General features: G+C 36.4%; 1 protein-coding gene across 10 annotated transcripts in view; it reads right to left on the bottom strand.

The window, feature by feature from the left end:
- The window catches only part of LOC134225408 (regulating synaptic membrane exocytosis protein 1), a 160,242-nt gene that overhangs the window by 42,613 nt on the left and 97,633 nt on the right, over window positions 1-19,996 (bottom strand). For all 10 annotated transcript variants that reach the window (XM_062705465.1, XM_062705464.1, XM_062705463.1 and 7 more), the window contains one exon: window positions 14,645-14,826. In XM_062705465.1, coding sequence (XP_062561449.1) covers window positions 14,645-14,826 — 182 coding nt within the window. The remainder of the gene's footprint in view (window positions 1-14,644; window positions 14,827-19,996) is intronic.

Here is a 19,996-nt window from a genome sequence, read left to right on the forward strand (position 1 = left end):
AATCACATACGTCCTTTTGAATAAGTACCCGAGAAATATTCTTTGCATATCAAAGAATATTGTGGCCAAATTTCATAAAATTTGGTCCACAAAAACCCCCCTGCCAATAATAGAACAAAACCTGCCAAAGCCGTATCTCCCCCCTCTAAAAGAAAAAAAATTCTTAGAGAAATCAAAATTTTCCACGGAAAAAATAAAAAAAATTCATAAATAAATCAATATTAGAAATAAATAATTACAAAATTTTCCACAAAATAATATTTTTTTACCAAAAATTAAAACCTTTCCACCTGGGTGCTGCGGATAGAGTCGCATTTTTGCTCTCAAGCGAGTGGCGGGATATTTTGAAATCAATCCCATACGCAAAATTATTTTGCAGTTATTTATTTGTCAAACATTTCCCGCTCTTCCAATTTCTCTTCCCATGCTGCACGAGACCACACAAATGCACGAGACTCTACATGACTTTACGATGGTTTACATACATTCCCTCTCCAATCAGCTGCTGAATCTCGTGAAATATCTTAACGAATGCTTTTTAGTTGCATTCCTACTAATTTTCCATTCGAAATATAATGTGAATATGTTTGTTACGAAGAATGCAAAACGAAAACAAAATTTATTTTTATTTTTTCCCCAGATAATAATAACAATACTTCTCAATATAAGATCTAAAACGAACATAACCACAATCTTCAATGTTTGGCTCCGGCACAATAGAGAATTTTGGCTTCACTTTGACAACCAAATCGATTCTATCCGCACCACCCAGCTTTCCACGAAAGGGCATAAAGAGCATTGAAAAAAAAGGAAATTTTCCATTTAAATTTAAAACGAATATAAAAAAGCAATAAAATTGAGCATTTTTCCATAGGTTACTCCTTCTTTAAAAGCGTTTGAAGTTCATGGCAAATTTTACCAATTTGATTGCTTTGAAACCCAGCATTTCCCAGGTGATGCAAATGTCACAATGAATTATTTGCAGCATCGCACTTTAGATCAATTTCCGTGCGTTTGTTTTGTTTTTCTCAACAGCTGAACCAAAATTGTATTTTAAAGACTTTTTACATTCCCCGTTAAATTCACCTACTTTTTTTATATGCAAACCTTGCGGATCCCAAAACGAATCGATTAGGGAAAAATCTTGCAAATCGGTCAACCCGTTCGCGAGTTAAATCGTCAGAAAAGAAATCTCAACTATTTTTTTTTAAATAGAGATTTTGTGGAAAACATTTTTTTTGTGGAGAAAAATATTTATTTTGTGAAAATTTTTGTAATTGTTTATTGCTAATACTGATTTATTCATGAAAATTTTGTATTTTTTTTTCGTGGAACATTTTGATTTCTTTATGGAAAATTCTTCTTTCATAATTGCAATTTTTGCTTTGTTTTTCAACTGTTTATGAAAATTTTACATTATTTGTAGTAATTCTATATTTATGTAATACTCATACCCTGATTTCTTTATTGGCAATTTCCTATTCTATTATGGAAAATTTCTATTTTTCTCTATTAAAGAGATTTTCAATCCAGAGCTGGCTCATCTCTCAAAATTTCCAATTCTTCATTGAAATTTTATTTTGATATCGACTCGTGGAAGCTAATGATGCCATACTTAAAATATTTTCTCGGTCACTCTGATGGTTCTTTCGGATAATTTTCTAAGGAACTTCTATTCCACATCTCGAATATGCTTCAGTCAATGGTCCTTTCATAAGCGACTCATAGAGGAATGAATGTATTATAGACTAATTATTATTTTGCAGTTCGGATCATTCGATTTATCCAATTAACCAACTTATGAATGATGAATGATACAATATCCCAGTAGGTCCATTGGGTTGATATGACTTCAATTATTATTTATACAAGCTACTACGGACTTTTTAGGTTATACAAAACGTCCAGGAAGTCGTAATGTTTGAACTACTTAATCATTCAAGTCCGTGAACCCAGTGCTTCTAAGGCCTCATAAAAAAAGTTTGCGAACAAACCTCATTGTCATTGTGCAATTTGATGTTGACTCAACATAATTTTGGGTACCTTGTCTCTTGGTTCTCATGTAAATGGAATTTAGGATCATATGCTTATTTCATCGGATTGGGTATATACCGATGATGAGGACATTGCAAATGTCTTGATTGATCTGGTAGATATCGTGGGCTGAACTTGAGAGTATTTTGGAGTACCTTGAACACGTTCAGCAACTTATCTGAGTAATGTTTCAAACATTTCAACTTCATTTGCATGCTCTTAGAAACGAAATCTTCCCAAGGTTCCCTGAGTTTTCAGGGTCAGTCAAATTTGAGCTCCCATATTTTTTCTGCAAAGCCAATATCTAGATGAACAATTTTACTGAAGAAAATAGTGGCGAATGGTGAAACTGGGCAAATATGACCCATCCGTCCTGAGATTTGTGTTGGATGTCAATTTCAATCGTTATTATAACACTATTTTTTAACCTAGATTATTTTAGGAATTGGAGTGCTTTTTTTCTGGAACAGTGCCACTTTTTTTCATGTCGCAGGAATGTTCTTAGTTCTAAGACCCTTTTATGAATTTAAAAAGCATTTTATTTAGAATTTCATGTTGATTTTTTAAATGCAAGCTTCTCTATGTCATAACCTTTTTCATACGCACTACTAGATTTTTTTGCATTTAGAACATTTAGGTGTATTATTAAATTTTTCGAACAGTTATCCTTCCTGTTATTTAATATCATAAAAACTAGGCTTCTTAAGCCTTAATTATTGCCTACCTTTATTGCTTGGAATAATTTTAAATTCCAAGATCTTCTTAATTTTCAAGAATAATTATTCTGGAGTTGCAAGGTTCGGAATATTGACAAGAAATTCTTTGCAGTCTCCACGGAAAAATCTTTAGAATTTCAACGACATTTTTTTCCCGAAATACTGTGGAAGAGTTCCTAAAAATGTTCGGTAGATATTTTGAAGAACTAGAAGAATCCATAGAAGGATCCGAAATGCATATTTACGATAAAAATTCCAATAAACATCAAATTCCGAAAAAATCCAGTATAAATTAGAAAAAAATCCAGCTTAATTTTTTTACAGAATCTCCAAAGATTTTTTTTTCAAAATCCTGGACAACTTTAATGAATCTTCAAAGGATATTCTTCTAAATTTCCAATGGAAATTTTTTTTCGTTTTCCAAAAGAAATTCTTAGAAATTTTCAGCAGTTTTTTTTATTTCCAAAAGAAATTGTTCGGAGTATGCCAAAACATTTCCGATGGAAATTCCTAAGATTTCCCAGTAGAAAATCGAAAAAAGTTTTTCTGAAACACCAATAATTAATTTCCCAAGAAAATTCCGATATTTTTACAAGTGGAAATAACAAAAAAATTGTACTTTTGTAGTACTTGTAAAGGTTGTACTTTTGAGGCATATTCAGTAGGAATTCCTTAAAAATTAAATCAAAATTTTAAAGATTTTCTGATGTGAAAATTCTTTAAAATTTCTAAATCATTTCCTGTGCATCTTTGCATGGTAAAGGTTTAAAGCAATGTTTAGCTGAACCTACAAAGAAATCAAAATGACTTCCCGAAGAAGAGTGAATTCCTGATGAAATTTTGGAAGAATTTATGGTGCAAATTCAAAAACATGAACCTTGAGAAATCTAAAGATTTATTCTTTGAAAACCCAAAGAATTTTTTTGATAGACTCTTCCGTAGAAATTCTAAATAATGTTTCGAATAAAAAAATATATGAAAAACTTAAAAAAAATGTGATAGAATTCACAAAGCGCGTAAAAAAGTATTCCGAAAAATTTTCATTTCAAAATTCCAAAGTTGAGAAAAAATACAAAAACAAAACATCAACGGAAATATCAAAGTGTTTCATGTGGCATTGGCTGTTTAATATCTCTTGGAAATTCAGACGATTTTTTCTTGAAAAATTTAGAAGTCTTCTTCTTCTTCTATGGCTCCATATTCCAACTGGAAGTTGGTCTGCTTTTCAACTTAGTATATTCTATTAGCATTTCCTCAGTTATAAATTGAAAGCTTTTAAATGCCAGCCATTGCACGATTATATAAGATATTGATCCATCGTAACGATGGATACACTATGCCCAGGGTGTCGAGAATGTTTCCCGACCGAAAACATCCTAGACAGGAACGAGAATCGAACTCGTCATTTCCGGATTGGCAATCCTACGCCTTTGCTAGCAAGGCTAACTGGAGACTGAAGATTTTGAAGTGCACTCCTTAAAATGTTCGAAAAACTTCTTTTGGAAATGAAGAAGAATTTCTGGTGAAGATTCGGAAGAACTTGTCGAAGAAATTCATTAGAATGTAAAAAAAATATGAAAATATGAATTTTTTTTCCACCGAAAATTATATGTATTTCTCACGGGATTGTTTAGAATCTTTAGACAGAATTCACATGGAATTTTTTTCGGAGTTTTAAGGAAAATTTCTCGGAATTTACACTGGAGATGTTTTGTTTTTTTCATTAACAATTTGTGGCAAAATTTCCAAGCAAATTTTTTCAGAGAGAATTGTTCAAAAATCATTCTGAATGCCAGCACTTTATCAGGATTGTATGAAGTAATGTCAAAGTTTTTACAGGAAATTTCTTTATTGGATTTTCCCTGAATATCCACAAGAAATTCTTTAGAAGTTTTTTTACTTACGATTTTTTCTTGGATTATTGTTAAAACATGAACATTTTTCAAAATTGTGGCAGCAGTCCGCTGATGCAAAAGTGTCGGCGGCGTGATGCCAAAAACCATCCGCGGCGGAATTTTTTTTAAATATTTTTTCCATTTTCCTTTCCAATTTTTGTTTGTGGAAATTGAGACTGAATCGTAACCTGTTTCTTCGTTTATTTTTTTATGGAAATAGGATCTAAGGCTAAGATGGTCAAATAACGCAGATATGCATCGGCGTTGCGACCGACGGTGCGTTACCGGTTTTTCTCGATGCACACGCTACGGCCCAGGGGGATAGACACTTGAATCATTTGATTCGTTTTCATTTTCGAGTTTTTCAGAATCTTTTCGAATCATTTGAAATCTTTTGAATTTTTTTTTAAATCTTTTGTTATATCTCGCTTGATCGCAGTAAAATCCCGCCCATGCTTTCGTTTCAGTGTATACGCAATACATCTGTCAAAATTTTCCCAATTTTGTTGTTGTGTTGTGAAGTGCAAGGTAAGTTTTTGTTATTTTTATATATATTATAGATTCATTTTCATTTATTTAGCTTACATCTAAACAGATAACACTGAATCAACAATTTGACGCCACAATACACGGTCCGCGGCCACATCTCCATCCACGTTTGCGCCACACGCCCGCTCATTCTACACCTGGTCCGCCCACCTCGCTCGCTGCGTTCCACGCCTTCGTGTGCCTGCCGGATCGGAAGCGAACACCATCTTTGCAGGGTTGCTGTCCGGCATTCTTGCAACATGCCCTGTCCAACGTACTTTTCCGGCTTTGGTTACCTTCTGGATACTGGGTTCGCCGTAGAACTGGACGAGCCGACACACACCGTCCTCTTGCACACCGCCAAAAGTTGTCCTAAGCACTCCGAGTGCTTGCAATTCCTCTTCGAGCATGGTCCAAGTTTCGTGCCCGTAGAGGACTACCGGTCTTATCAGCGTTCGGTACATGACGCATTTGGCGCGGGAGTGAATCTATTTTGACCGTAGTTTCTTTTGAAGCCCGTAGTAGGCCCGACTTCCACAGATGATGCGCCTTCGAATTTCACGACTAACATTAGAGTAGAGTGGGGCAAGAGTACGTTTTTTGTAATAGTAATTTTTTGAAGTAATAAAAAAGATAAACTAGCAGTACTGCATCAGTTTGACAGGTATTCTGGCCAACTATTATCATGTGTAATTGTAAACGATTTGGATAAACAACAAGGGAGATATGGAGTTAGATAACTTTTTGGTCATTTTGCTAAAAATAATTGGGTTTCCGCAACTAGTATTTCATTACCATATATACGTTCAATCAGGTGAACATTATACCATTTCGATTAGCTATTGTATAGAGTACTTTATGGTACAGAACACCAATCCGGTTGGTTTTCCCAAAAGTCAAAACCATTACTTGAATAATTTTTGGCACTGTGGGGTAAAAGTACGCAGGAACCGGTGGGGCAAGAGTACGCATATGAATGTTCAAATTATGATGTCAAACCCGTATCTCCGGCCGAAATAAGACTTCTTCCAAAGCGTAAAGATCCACGACTAAGAAAAAAGGGACAGAATTCGAAATTATCACAAGTTTTTAGGATAAGTTGAAGTAATTCGGTGTTAGAAAGGACTTCAAAGGCGATCAAAGCACTGAAGCGAAATAATGAAATTGCATTAGGACTTGTTGTACACCTAAACATAGTACGAAAACACAATTTCATCTAAATGATGATAATTTCATTTCATCAAAAGAAACATTCATAAATTACGCAACGTTTAGCTGGGAGGGGTTGCGAGATGTGTGACGATCCATATATTTTTTAGAGGATTCATACAAATAGTGTAAGATAGGGGAGAGGGGTGATCAAATAGCCAAATTTTACGTTACGTGATTGGTGGACTTTCTTTAAGGAAAATGCCTTTGTATACGCCACGCGAAACCTGATATATATTTTTACCTCTGTAGTTTTTTTGTATATATAAAAAAACAATGGTTTTTCGTATGAAAGTGCACATTTTTAGAACCCCCTACCCCTTTAAGAGTTACGTAATCTTTAAACATTCTGTAATATATCTTCTATATAATAAAAATGAAATGGTCTGTGTTCGTATCCGCATAACTCGAAAACGGCTGGATGGATTTTATTCATTCCTTCAGCAGTTACATTCGTTATAGTTTCCGACGGGTTTATATGATATTTCCTCTGTAGAAAATCATTAGTTAAGTTGAGTAAATCATGAAATACTAAAATGAAGATTTGTATGGAAATTTAGCAAAGGCACTTCTCAACGCGCATTTTCGCCTACTATGCAGGACAACGTCTGCCGGCTCGACTAGTGCTCATTAAACATCAATTAAATGTTATTAACTCTTATTTGTGTTAATATATACTTAAAGCACATGATTGGATAAAAGCGTATACTCTTACCCCACCGGTGGGGTAAGAGTGCGTTTTTCACTTGTCTTGCAATAAGGGATCTACTAGAACGAATCTCAATAATTTCAATATTTTATCCACTGGGTAACATAAAGGAAGAGTATATGAATCATCGACACTGATTTGATATGCAGAAGCTTGCTTCATAAGGGCCACATGATCGATTGAAAACTAAGTGCGTACTCCTGCCCCACTCTACTCTATTATCAGCCTTTAGCAAGGATCCAAGGTAGACGAATTCGTCAACCACCTCGAAGGTATATTTTAAGTAGATATTTTCGATTTTTTTTTCACCAAATTTTATTTGCTAATTATCTAGGGTAATTCGCCAAATGTTGAACGGCTAATTTTTTCGCCTAATGTTGAACTCCCATAAGAAATGAAAGTGCGTTCAACAATAGGCGAAGAAATTAGCTGTTCAACATTTGGCGAATTACCTAATACATGCATTCATCTCTTAGACTAGGTGTTCCGTGTTTTATTAACACTATCATCCTTATTTGCTAATGGCGGTGGTTGATTTCTAGAAGTTATGCCTACCTCCGTTCTGCTCATGATCTTTAGCATCATGGGTCGTCAGCACTTATACATAAATAATGTGGGGGTATACGTGGATGGAAATAACCTTTGAAAGAAATAAGTGCCCAGAACAGGTATCCGCCGGGTGACGCCAAACGAATCAACGTAAATTTTTGATTCAATTGCATTATTTTATTCCACAAACCTGACTTTTGAAACCTTGTTTAACATGTCTGCCATCAAAGGTGATTCAGGTTAATAATAAATTATTTAATGTTAAACTGAATTAATATCAAAATTAACTTGAATAAAAAATTACTTAAGGATAAATTCAAATTAGCTGACTCGTAAACTTCTAAACATAAATAGAAGAATATGTAATAATCCGATTACTCGGTAGGTTTGAATTTTAATTTTCAAAGCATTCCAGTCATATACCCGATGCCCACGAAGCATTAAAATACGGGTGTGCGTCGGCGCGGTGACGCTGCTTTACCGCTTTTTCCCAATGAACACCTGAGTCTTTGGGACGCCGTGTGCACGCAGCGTTCAAAAGACACAATGTGTCTTGTACCTACATATGGTCGGGGTTCAGCGAAATCGCACCAAGCGCCGTTTTGACTGACTTGTGATATTTTGTTCGTAGAATAAAAATGGACATGATTTCATATCAATTCGTTCGTATACATATCCTCAGTTATATGGTGAAAGGATATCCGATACGGTATGTGATCAATTGGGTCTGCTACACGTAAACTTGTGCAAGAAAATGGGTGATTTTTCATTGGCGCTTGGTGCGATTTGGCAGAACCCCGACCATATGGTATTCGTATTCCTACATCCACAAGAAGGACGATTTTATAGCCGCCAACAGCCAGGCGGGCACATCCGATCCAGACGGTAGACAAAAATCGTCCCTCGAAACAGAGAAAGTTGGGAGCAGTCGGACGTGGCATGAAGATCCGCACTGTTGCAACTGCCGGATCAACGGGGTGTACGCCAAGAAGGGCAACTTAGGCGGTTAAACAAACAGCGCGAGCAACGGAAGTTGGCGGCACAGCATCGAGCTATTTAAGTAACAGCGGCAGTTAAGCAACAGCTCTGAGTAAAATGATTTCCAGTCTGGGTCGATCTGCTAGTTGGGGAATTTCGATATGTATAGGAATCCAACAATCATGGCGTTCGGGGAGCAGTCCAACGAGGAAAAAGACGTGCTCTTGAACAAATTCAACACCAAAACAGAAGATAGAGTTACAGCGTACGGTTTTAGGGATGAAACTAAAAACAAAAGAAATGACCAGTTTATAATACATATTCCGATTATATACGTCTAAATATATTATAAATCATTAATAGTTGTTCACTAGTCTGCAAGAGAGTTATAGAGATAAATATGCGATACTAAACTAATTTAATAAATACCACATTAAATAATATTGTCGCGTAAATCATTGATATATTTACGGAGATAAATTTGCATGACTGGGTGACTCGCATTGCTGCCTACACTGCCGTAATAATTACAAATACATAATTTTAAGATCACTTCAAAACGAACTTTTGATAGAAGGCCCGAAAATCCATATTGTTATCATTAATCGACTCAGCTCGACAAATTAATTGATTGGTTTATTGTTTAATTGATTGCTAAGATCTTTGATTGGTTGATTGCTTGATTAGTTGGTTGGTTGATTGGTTGCTTGATTGATTGGTTGGTTGTTTGGATGCTTGATTGGTTGGTTGGTTGGTTACTTGATTGGTTGATTAGTTAATTGGTTGCTTGAATGCTGATTGCTTGCTTAATTGGTTGGTTGATTAGTTGTTTTAGTGGTTGCTTGATTGGTTGGTTGGTTGATTGCTAGTATCCTTGAATGGTTGGTTGCTTGATTGGTTGGTTGGTTGGTTGATTGATTGGTTGGTTGATGGATTGCTTGGTTGCTTGATTGATTGGTTGGTTGCTTGATTTTTTTATTAGTAGATTGCTTGCATGGTTAATTGATTGGTTACTTGATTGCTTGATTGGTGTGTTGGTTTGTTGATTGGTAGCTTGCTTGAATGGTTGCTGGTTGGTTGCCTAATTGGTTGGTTATTTGTTTGATTGGTTGCTTGACTGTTTGATTGATTGGTTGCTTGATTGGTTGATTGGTAGCTTGCTTGATTGGTTAACTGGTTGGTTGCTTGATTTGTTAGTTGGTTGATTGGTAGGTTGCTTAATTGATTGATTAGTTGGTTGATTGCTTGATTCTTTGATTAGTAGGTTGCTTGAATGGTTGATCAGTTCGTTGGTTGGTTATTTGGTTCATTGATTGCTTGATTGGTTATTTGGTTGCTTGTTTCATTGGTTGGTTGCTTTATTGATTGGTTGGTTGCTTGATTCTTTGATTGGTAGGTGGCTTGAATGGTTGGATAGTTGATTGGTAAATTGTCTGCTTGATTGATTAGTTGGTTGATTGCTTGAATGATTGATTGGTTGTTTAATTGGTTGGTTGTTCGCTTGATTGGTTGGATGCTTGATTGGTTGATTAGGTGGTTGGTTGCTTGATTGTTGGTTGGTTGCTTGATTCTTTGATTAGTAGGTTGCTTGAATGGTTGCTTGGTTGATTGTTAGCATGCTTGATTAGTTGACTGGTTGGCTGCTTGATTTTTAGTTGGTTGAATGGTTGATTGGTTGGTTGCTTGATTGGTTGATTAGGTGGTTGGTTGCTTGATTCTTTGATTAGTAGGTTGCTTGAATAGTTGATTGGTAGGTTGCTTGATTGGTTGATTAGTTGGATGGTTGCTTGATTGATTGGTTGGCTGGTTGACGGATTAGTTGTTTTGTGGTTGCTTGAATGATATAGATTGATTGGTTGCTTGATTTGTCGGTTATTTGGTTGATTGATTGCTTGTTTGATTTGTTGGTTGGTTGGTTGCTTGATTGGTTGGTTGGTTGATTGGTTAGTTGCTTGATTGGTTGATTGGATTATTGGCTGCTTGATTGATTAGTTGATTGGTTGCTTGAATGATTGATTGGTTGCTTAATTGGTTGATTGGTTGAGTGGTAGCTTGCTTGAATGGTTATGGTTGCTTGATTTGTTAGTTGGTTGGATGGTTGATTGGTTGGTTGCTTGATTGGTTGAATAGTTGGTTGGTTGCTTAATTGGATGATTAGTTATCTGGTCGATTGGTTGCTTGACTGGTTGATTGGTTCTTTGGTTGGTTGATTGATTAGTTGGTTGGTTGCTTGAATGATTGATTGGTTGCTTAATTGGTTGATTGGTAGCCTGCTTGAATGGTTGGTTGCTCGATTGGTAAATCGGTTGCTTGATTGATTGCTTGGTTGGTTGATGGATTAGTTGTTTTGTGGTTGCTTGAATGATTGATTGATTGGTTTGTTATTTTTTTGATTGATTGCTTGGTTGCTTGTTTCATTGGTTGGTTGCTTGATTGATTAGTTGATTGCTTGGTTTTTTTATTAGTAGGTTGCTTGAATGGTTGATTAGTTCGTTGGTTGGTTATTTGGTTGATTGATTGCTTGGTTGCTTGATTGGTTGGATAATTGCTTGATTGGTTGGCTGGTTGACGGATTAGTTGTTTTGTGGTTGCTTGAATGATATAGATTGATTGGTTGCTTGATTGGTTAATTGGCTGCTTGATTGATTTAAGTTGGTTGGTTGCTTGAATGATTGATTGGTTGCTTGATTTGTTAGTTGGTTGAATGTTTGATTGGTTGGTTGCTTGATTGGTTGATTAGTTGGCTGGTTGCTTGATAGATTGGTTGATTGGTAGCTTGACTGGTAGATTGATTGGTTCTTTGGTTGATTAGTTGTTTTGTTGGTTGCTTGATTGCTTGGTTATTTGGTTGATTGATTGCTTGACTGCTTGTTTCATTGGTTGGTTCCTTGATTGATTGCTTGATTCTTTGATTAGTAGGTTGCTTGATTGGTTGAATGCCGGACAGCAACCCTGAAAAAAATGGTGTCGTTTCCGACCCGGCAGGTACACAAATGCGAGCGAGCTAGGTGGGCGGACCAAGTGCAATCCGATTTGGGGAGCGTGGAAAAAACCAAAGGATGGAGAGATACGGCCACGAATCGTCGTTCATCCTGAAAAATAAAGGTCGTTTTTGGTGCAAACTGTTATTTTTAGATTTTCTTACCGCGCTTCCTCGTGCAGATAGGCATCCGACGGGACATTCCTGGGTCACCATCACCGGAGAATTGGTTCCGGATTTACAATACGACAGCCGCTTTCACCTTTTTTCGAGAGTAACTCTGTTGTTTATATTTGTTTTTTTTTTCTTTTTCTTCAAACAATCTCGCCACACTGAAAAAAACATCTTCGAGGCGAGAAAGATTTTAAAAAAAGATATAACCCGCCGAATCATTTTAAATCTCTTGGATTTTTTTTAAATCTCTTGAATGATTTAAGAAATGATTCAAGTGTCTTCCCCCCTGCTACGGCCCTAAGATGCACTTTGCGTTTAATGATAAGATCATTAAATTTTAATGATTTGTATTTTTAGATCGCTATTGTTATTCACCAAAAGTTTTTCGTGTCAAAAAAAACACGTGGTTCGAGAGCAACTCCCTCTCCCCCCATGTGGCTTATCGTGGTCATTTTCCAACCCCCCCCCCCTCTACCCCAATATATGACCACGTGGTTTCTGGAAGGCCCCTGATCAATAATCAAGAAATCTAACTTTTGGAAAAAAAAATGTTAATGATTAAACACGATGATTGTTATGATCAAGATCGATGATTAATGAATAAACGCAATATAGTGGTGAATATGATTAACGGTTAATGATCAGAAGTGAAATTCTATTATTAATGATTGATGAATAATGCATAAATCAAGTTTCTGAGTGATTATGATTAATGAATAATGATTGAAATATCACATTACTCATTAATCATGATTAAATCTATGATTAATCACTAATGCTCTGGCTGTACAGAATACATTAGGCTTTAATATGTGAACAAGTTCAAATTTCAGTTGCCGAATACAAGAATATTATCATCTAACTATGTTAAGCAGAAGAAAGGGAACCGAAGCGACAATCTTTATCTTGTAACTAAAATATCTTTTGTTGTTTCATATGACAAGTAAACAACGGGTTTAATTCTTGATTACAAGACAAAATATACAAAACTGTGAGCATCGTGACTCCTGGCCACACTCGTATTTAACCCTTTATAAGGCAGTGGCAACTATATTGCCACCAACAAATAATATGTTTTTCTATTTATTAACAAGACCTCTACTTATTATTTCACATGTAGTGACTTTATTTGCTTCCTAGTAACACCCCAGATGAATTTGAGCCATAAAAAAATTAAAATGTCAATTTGAGAACAGTTTTTTTACGAACAGATCGTAAGTTTCGAGTGGAAGAAGGATTTTCAGTTATAATTCGTTAAAAAACGACAAAGATATATTTTTTCCCGTTGGTATCAATTATTTTGAATCTCCTGTGTTAGATTACTACGTGATTAGCGTGAAAAAAGCTTTGCCTTTCTGTATATTTGGGTTTTGTATTTTTGACGAAAGGGAAGATCCATTAATTACGTAACGCAAAAATTGGGTATTTTCAACCCCCCCTCCCCCCTATGTCACACTTTTTGTATGAAGCGTCTGAAATTTTTGTATGGATCGTCACACTTCACCGAACCCCCCCTCCCCCCTCTAAGCGTTACGTAATTTGTGGACGTTCCCAAATTGTATTTTTTTTCCCAAGGGTCCCCCTTGGTAGAAAAAACGCGAAAAAATTTTTTCACTTATAATGCGTTTTCTGACTAGGACTCTTCACCAAAAAAATGTAACGTACCTACCTTGATTTGACTGGTTCTACGTAAAACCAAATTTTTAAAAATCTTTTTATATTTTTGTTGTTGCCTGTTTTTTCGCTTGCCGGGCAGTGGCAACCTTGGTGGCAACTATATTGCCACCAATAGACCAGTGCATGATGACGTAGGTTGACAGTTCACAGAGCTTTTTCACCGGGCTTTAGCCTCTGGTGAAGCTTCCGATAAAATTGTTTCGTCATTTTATTCGCATGTAGATGTCCTTTGCGATTGATTTCATGCTGAATGCAAAGAATATCATTGAAGATTGAAATATTCGGATCGCAGCAATTTTAAACTAAAAATATGAATTTTACTTTTCTCCTCATCGATTTTTCTTCTAACACCTTGTAAACAAGCTCTGTGAACTGTCAAATAAGTGAGGTTAGATCAAGATCTTGCATTGGTCTATGTTGTCCCGCTTCGCGGGCAGTGGCAACTATATTGCCACCAATGTTTTACCGCTTGGCGGGCAGTGCCAACTATATTGCCACCAATTTTTCAATGTTTCTGAACTGTTTAATGTATAACAAACATACATTTGAGTTTAATACCATGTCAACATTGTGTCCTATTGTTGTTTTTGTTAATTTATTGTTTAGATTCGTCTGCCTTATAAAGGGTTAAAAACTATGTCGAATAAACGCACAAATCGGGACTGATTTGCGATTTGGGCGTAACTTATTTCGTAAACAAACATTGGAATGCAAATACCTGATAAAGCAAGCATTTCATGAGAAAACTATAGTATGTATTAGACAGATTAAGCTTTCCTCTACCAGATAAGGGAATTAGTTCTGAATAAAAACGCTTGCATTCTACGGAATTCATGAAACAATGTTTGTTTACAAAATAAGTTACGCCCAAATCGCAAATCGGTCCCGAAATTTGACGTATACATAAACATTCTAAATAATGTCGCGTTGCAATCGGTGGTGTTCTATTCTTTCTGAAGTCAGTTGTAGCTGTTCCGCGATAAACTTATTAATATTATTAAAAAATCAGCTTAACAAAACATTGTAAAAAACATTAAAAAGTTGTAATTGTTGAAAATATTCAACTAAATAAAATAACTCGTATAATATTAGTTATACCATATACATAAAAAAAGGCGCAAAATGATACGCACACAGTTCTACATCAACCTTTCATACGATCACTAGGGCTGTTTTTTGTAGGTTTTGTTCATACGTTTTGGGCATGAGTTTGATCGAAGCGTAAGCTTCAGGTACTCCTCCATATCCCAGCGATTCATCACGTGGTGGGAGATCATCGCCGGCCATCAACGATACGACCAATTCGCTTCGATCTCCATGGTACCAAATCTGGATTTGAACTCGCCCTGAAACCTGTTTTTCTCGTGCTAGTTGTTCCTAGAATTATTTGATAGAATTACTTTTAATAATGATGGTTATTTTTATTGAACTTAAATGTATTCAGTGTAAAACACAAATGCATAACTAAAACTCAAGCAAGATTTGAAAGAATACTCTATCACATAATATAGCGTGCATGGTTTTTGTAGGCAATGCTATGACTATTATTTTATATTTACATCTACAACGTTAACACTTTGTAGTTTTTTAAATGTACAATAGTTATAGTTATATCAAACATATATCGCTATATGCATTGGTCGACCTTTACTAGTTCCACAACAGCACTGTTCGTAAATATAGACACAAGATTAGGGCCGATGTCCACATAGCGTTTTTTTTGCTGCGTGCACGCCGCGTTCACGCAAGGTACCCGGCATCATGGCCCATCCAGAATGGTGAGCGCAGCGGCAAGTTTTTGACAGAAAATACATGGGTTACTTGTCAAAACGCGCCGCTGCGCTCATCATTGTGGGGGGCCCTTCAAATGGAGTAATGCACATGTATAGGTGTGCACGACTACATTTGATGCTGTGTACCCTGCGTGGACGCGGCGTGCACGCAGCTTAAAAATACGCTACGTGGGCTTCGGCCCTTATACTTCTACTTCAGGAAATACATGTATTTGTAAAAATATCTATTTGTGAACAATTTATTGACAATGTAAAATCAATCGCTTATAGAAAACAGAAATCAAGTACTACAAAACAATTGCAGAGAATGTTTATAGCATCGAGTAGGATGTTTTTGCGGTCGTTAGTGGCAATACAAATAAGTCACTAACGTTTTTCTTATCAACCTATTGTGAGGACTTGGCCTGTACCATTATGGTTCAAAGGTACAAGAGAAAATTGAATGTGCACTTCGAATGTGTGGGGAATTCTGAGCTTTTATCAGAATTCTAATGCAACATGAGAATCAGAATTATAATGAGGCTAACACGATGATACTTTTATGCCCAGGAAAGTCGAGACAATTTCCAATCCGAAAATTGCCTAGACCGGCACCGGAAATCGAACCCAGCCACCCTCAGCATGGTCTTGCTTTGTAGCCGCGCGTCTTACCGCACGGCTAAGGAGGGCCCTCTTTTTCAGGAGCACGAGTTGAAAAAACCATAACACGTACATGGGATGAAACAATGGTAGATCATTTGCTAACTTTTATTGAACAATCAACTAAAATTTCAACAGTGTACGAAAATTATTGCGTCACATTTGGACTTTTGGAAATGGCAATAGAAAACCTGTGATGAATTTGCAATTCATAACGGGATCAAATGTTAATCACCTTACCTTTACCTTTATTAAAATTCTTGATTTTGGCACCCACCTATGGGCTGGCGCTCTTTGCTGGGGCAAACCTGGCCAACTACACGCTAAGGCGCTGTCTATATATACCTTGCCCACCTACCTTGCTGAACGATGAAAGTACAATGATATTTTTTCTCAACTTCTAAGAGTAACAATGCGAGCTTGCTAAGCATTCCCAACATTATATTTCACCTGTCATAAGACGAGTTTAAACAATCCCATTGAATTCCACCACTTAATTGTATCTGACAGATATACATATTTCGACCTCAACAGTAAGGCCGTCTTCAGTGTCTTGTACTTGACTCGACTCAAGTCGAGTCAAGTACAAGACACTGAAGACGGCCTTACTGTTGAGGTCGAAATACGTATCTGTCAGGATACAATTAAGTGGTGGAATTCAATGGGATTGTTTAAACTCGTCTTATGACAGGTGAAAACATTCCACTAAAAAGCTCAAAATAATTTTCTTATTATATTTCAGTAAATCATTTCAATGCTCTAAAAGCAAGTTTAGCTAGATTTATTCATAATCCTTGTAATGAATAAAATCGAAGAAAACTTTAGAACACATAAATAGTAAGCTAAATAGCTTTTTTCTATTTATCCGTGTATGCTTCATTTACTGTTATTATGAAAAAAATACATATACCATTCAATCGAAAGCCGCCATTCGATTCCTACTATAATTCTACGCTTCTGGACAAATTTTCAAAAAAAAATGTTGGCGAGATTTTCGATATATGCCGTTTTTAAGTTTTTCGGTAAAAAACGCCTTGTTAACCCGTTTCGTCTTGGGCTAAGATTTCAAATTATAAAATTCTTTGTTTCCTTGTTTTACAACCGATTTGCATGAAATTTTGAGGAAAGATGCTTTAAACCCTATATTGTTGTATAGATGTATTGATCTGGTGAATAGGTCCATGAGGACGGTTTTATTGAGGGGGTCCCTGGGTCAAATGCTCTCAAAATAGGTCAACTTCCTTTTTAAGTTTTTCGGTAAAAAACGCCTTGTTAACCCGTTTCGGCCTGGGCTACGATTTCAAATTATAAAATTCTTTGTTTCCTTGTTTTTCAACCGATTTGCATGAAATTTTGAGGAAAGATGCTTTATACCCTATATTTTTGTATAGATGTGTTGATCTGATGACTAGGTCCATGGGGACGGTTTTATTGAGGGGGTCCCCTAGGTCAAATGCTCTCAAAATAGGTCAACTTCCTTTTAATCGTAGATAACTGGTAGTAAATGCTACCAGTAATGATACAATCGTTTTTAATTATCATTTTAAAATACTGGAAATGAAAACTGAACGTTTAGACATTCAAATTTTGTTAAATATCTTGGCTGTGCATATGCACAGCATATGTTTCGAAATGGACAAATTGATATGAAATTTGCGAAAAAGAATCCACGTGTCTTGGAGGGACTCGAACCCTCAACCTCCTACTCTCTAGATAGGCGTGATAACCCCCACACAACAAGACCACTTAAAGGTCACGTTTGTGGGAAAGTCTCAGAATCCGAGTACCAACCTCCACTGCGCAGTTAGTTTTTGCAATTGATGCTCTTTGCCATCGCGCTTGCACCACGGTTAGATTGATTATAACTGGCTGATTGCCGCTTCCATCTTTTTTTTGAGGCGAAATTTGCGAAAAAGAATCCACGTTGTAGGGGTTATCACGCCTATCTAGAGAGTAGGAGGTTGAGGGTTCGAGTCCCTCCAAGACACGTGGATTCTTTTTCGCAAATTTCATATCAATTTGTCCATTTCGAAACATATGCTGTGCATATGCACAGCCAAGATATTTAACAAAAAAAAATGGTTTTCGTACGGCCGAGTTGCCGAATAATATGCAATTAATTGTAATCAAGTGTCGGTCTTTCACCGTCATTAGTCGTCTGAGTACACGCGACCGCTTACGTTAAGGCAATCAAACTCATCAAATGCTGCAGCCAAGCAAGCCTTTGGCACAGCAGAGTGCGATTGAATTCGCATTCTATATCGTCCCGCCCAGACAGTTACTGGGGGGCATGGAGTGCGATCCTCTCGTTTAATAAACAATGTGCACTCGCTTGGCTGTGGGTATACAATAGTAAAGCACATGTGGAGATTGGACAAATCAAGCATCCGAAAAATATTCAATTCGCAAAAAAAAAAAAAAAAAAAAAAAAAAAAGAGAGCTAACCGCGGTGGAGGTTGGTACTCGGATTCTGATGGCTTTTCTGTTGTGTAGGGGTTATCACGCCTATCTAGAGAGTAGGAGGTTGAGGGTTCGAGTCCCTCCAAGACACGTGGATTCTTTTTCGCAAATTTCATATCAATTTGTCCATTTCGAAACATATGCTGTGCATATGCACAGCCAAGATATTTAACAAAAAAATGGTTTTCGTACGGCCGAGTTGCCGAATAATATGCAATTAATTCAAATTTTGGTTATATGAGTTTCAGGAACTTGGTTCCCCCAGGGAAGTGGTCACTTTTGGCATGGTTATGCAACCCAGCTTGCGACACATCTAACTTCATGACTTTGCAACAGAAATAATATAGACGACATACATTGGCCACTTCTGGAGGTACCCTGGGAACCTGGTGCACCCCCCCTGTGAACCCCCACCCCAAGGGAAGGGGCACTTTTTCATAAACAAAATCCATAGCACATCGTAATAACTTGAAAATGAGTTTTTGATGCAAAATCGATTAAATCTCTATACTTATAAAAATGGGCATTTTATTTTGAACCAAGAAGGGGGGGGGGTAACCGTACCATTGGTGGAGGTAGCACCAATAATGGAGGTACTATGATTTTTTTGTTATTATACACTCTACAATAGTTTCAGTTGATGAATTATGGTATAAATATGATGTTAAATACAACTTATCCTAAAATGATGTGTTGGTCCCGAGGTGAAAATGGATTGTATGCGATTTGTGGTTGTAGACGAATCAATATATCTTGGAACACTCGTTACATGTGATAATGACGTTAGCCGTGAGGTGGTGAGTTAATAAAGTGAGGGTAAAGTTAATTTTATTATAATTCAGAAACTGCAATTGGTAGAGAGGACTAAATACGATAAATCCTTGAAATAACACAACTTATTGCCCTAGCTTGATTAAGCTTGTGATTACCCTTGTGAACAAGGGTACAAAACAGTAGTTTTTCATGATTATTTTACTTATATTCAAAAATCTTACCTATTTTGAACTGCACCTTTTTTTAAAAAAGGTTATGCAAGAAGGCCTGTGCTTTGGCATGAGGCGTTGAAAAGTTTAGAAGTTGGCCGCCAGGTGGTGGTATATTTGAATTCATTATTTTAGACTACTCAAGATATTCCGATATATAGAATTCTCCTCAGAGTAAATATTCTTATCGCACAGATTTAAAATTTGTTAAAATTGCGTCTTGATCAAAGGTCGTCTAGTGGGAATGGACTGTCTTATGACGGAATAATTGGGAGTTTTACAAATAGGCGGCAAATTGACTGATCTTTGGTTACGCATGTAGACCCAAAGGCCTTAATTCCAGGGTTTTCTTGGATGACCTAAAACATATTCTGTAAACGCATTCTATTATTTGCAGCATCGCTGGAGCAGGTAGAATACAAAGAAAACTTTTGATGAACTCTACCACAACATTCATGTTTGCCAAAAATGCTACAAACCAAAATACATCAGATCTCACATGGAACAATATACTCAAATATAACAGCTCACTAGTGCCGCATCTTGCAAGAAGTGCTCATTATATTGAGCACCGCTTTGTAGTCCTGGTTATCTTGAACAATGTTGCCAAATACAACTTGGGTGTAGGTATGAAAGATCTCAAGCTAAAGCAATATTTCAAATATGCAAGAA

This window comes from Armigeres subalbatus, chromosome 3 (genome assembly GCF_024139115.2).
Source record: "Armigeres subalbatus isolate Guangzhou_Male chromosome 3, GZ_Asu_2, whole genome shotgun sequence".
Classification (NCBI taxonomy): Eukaryota; Metazoa; Arthropoda; class Insecta; order Diptera; family Culicidae; genus Armigeres; species Armigeres subalbatus.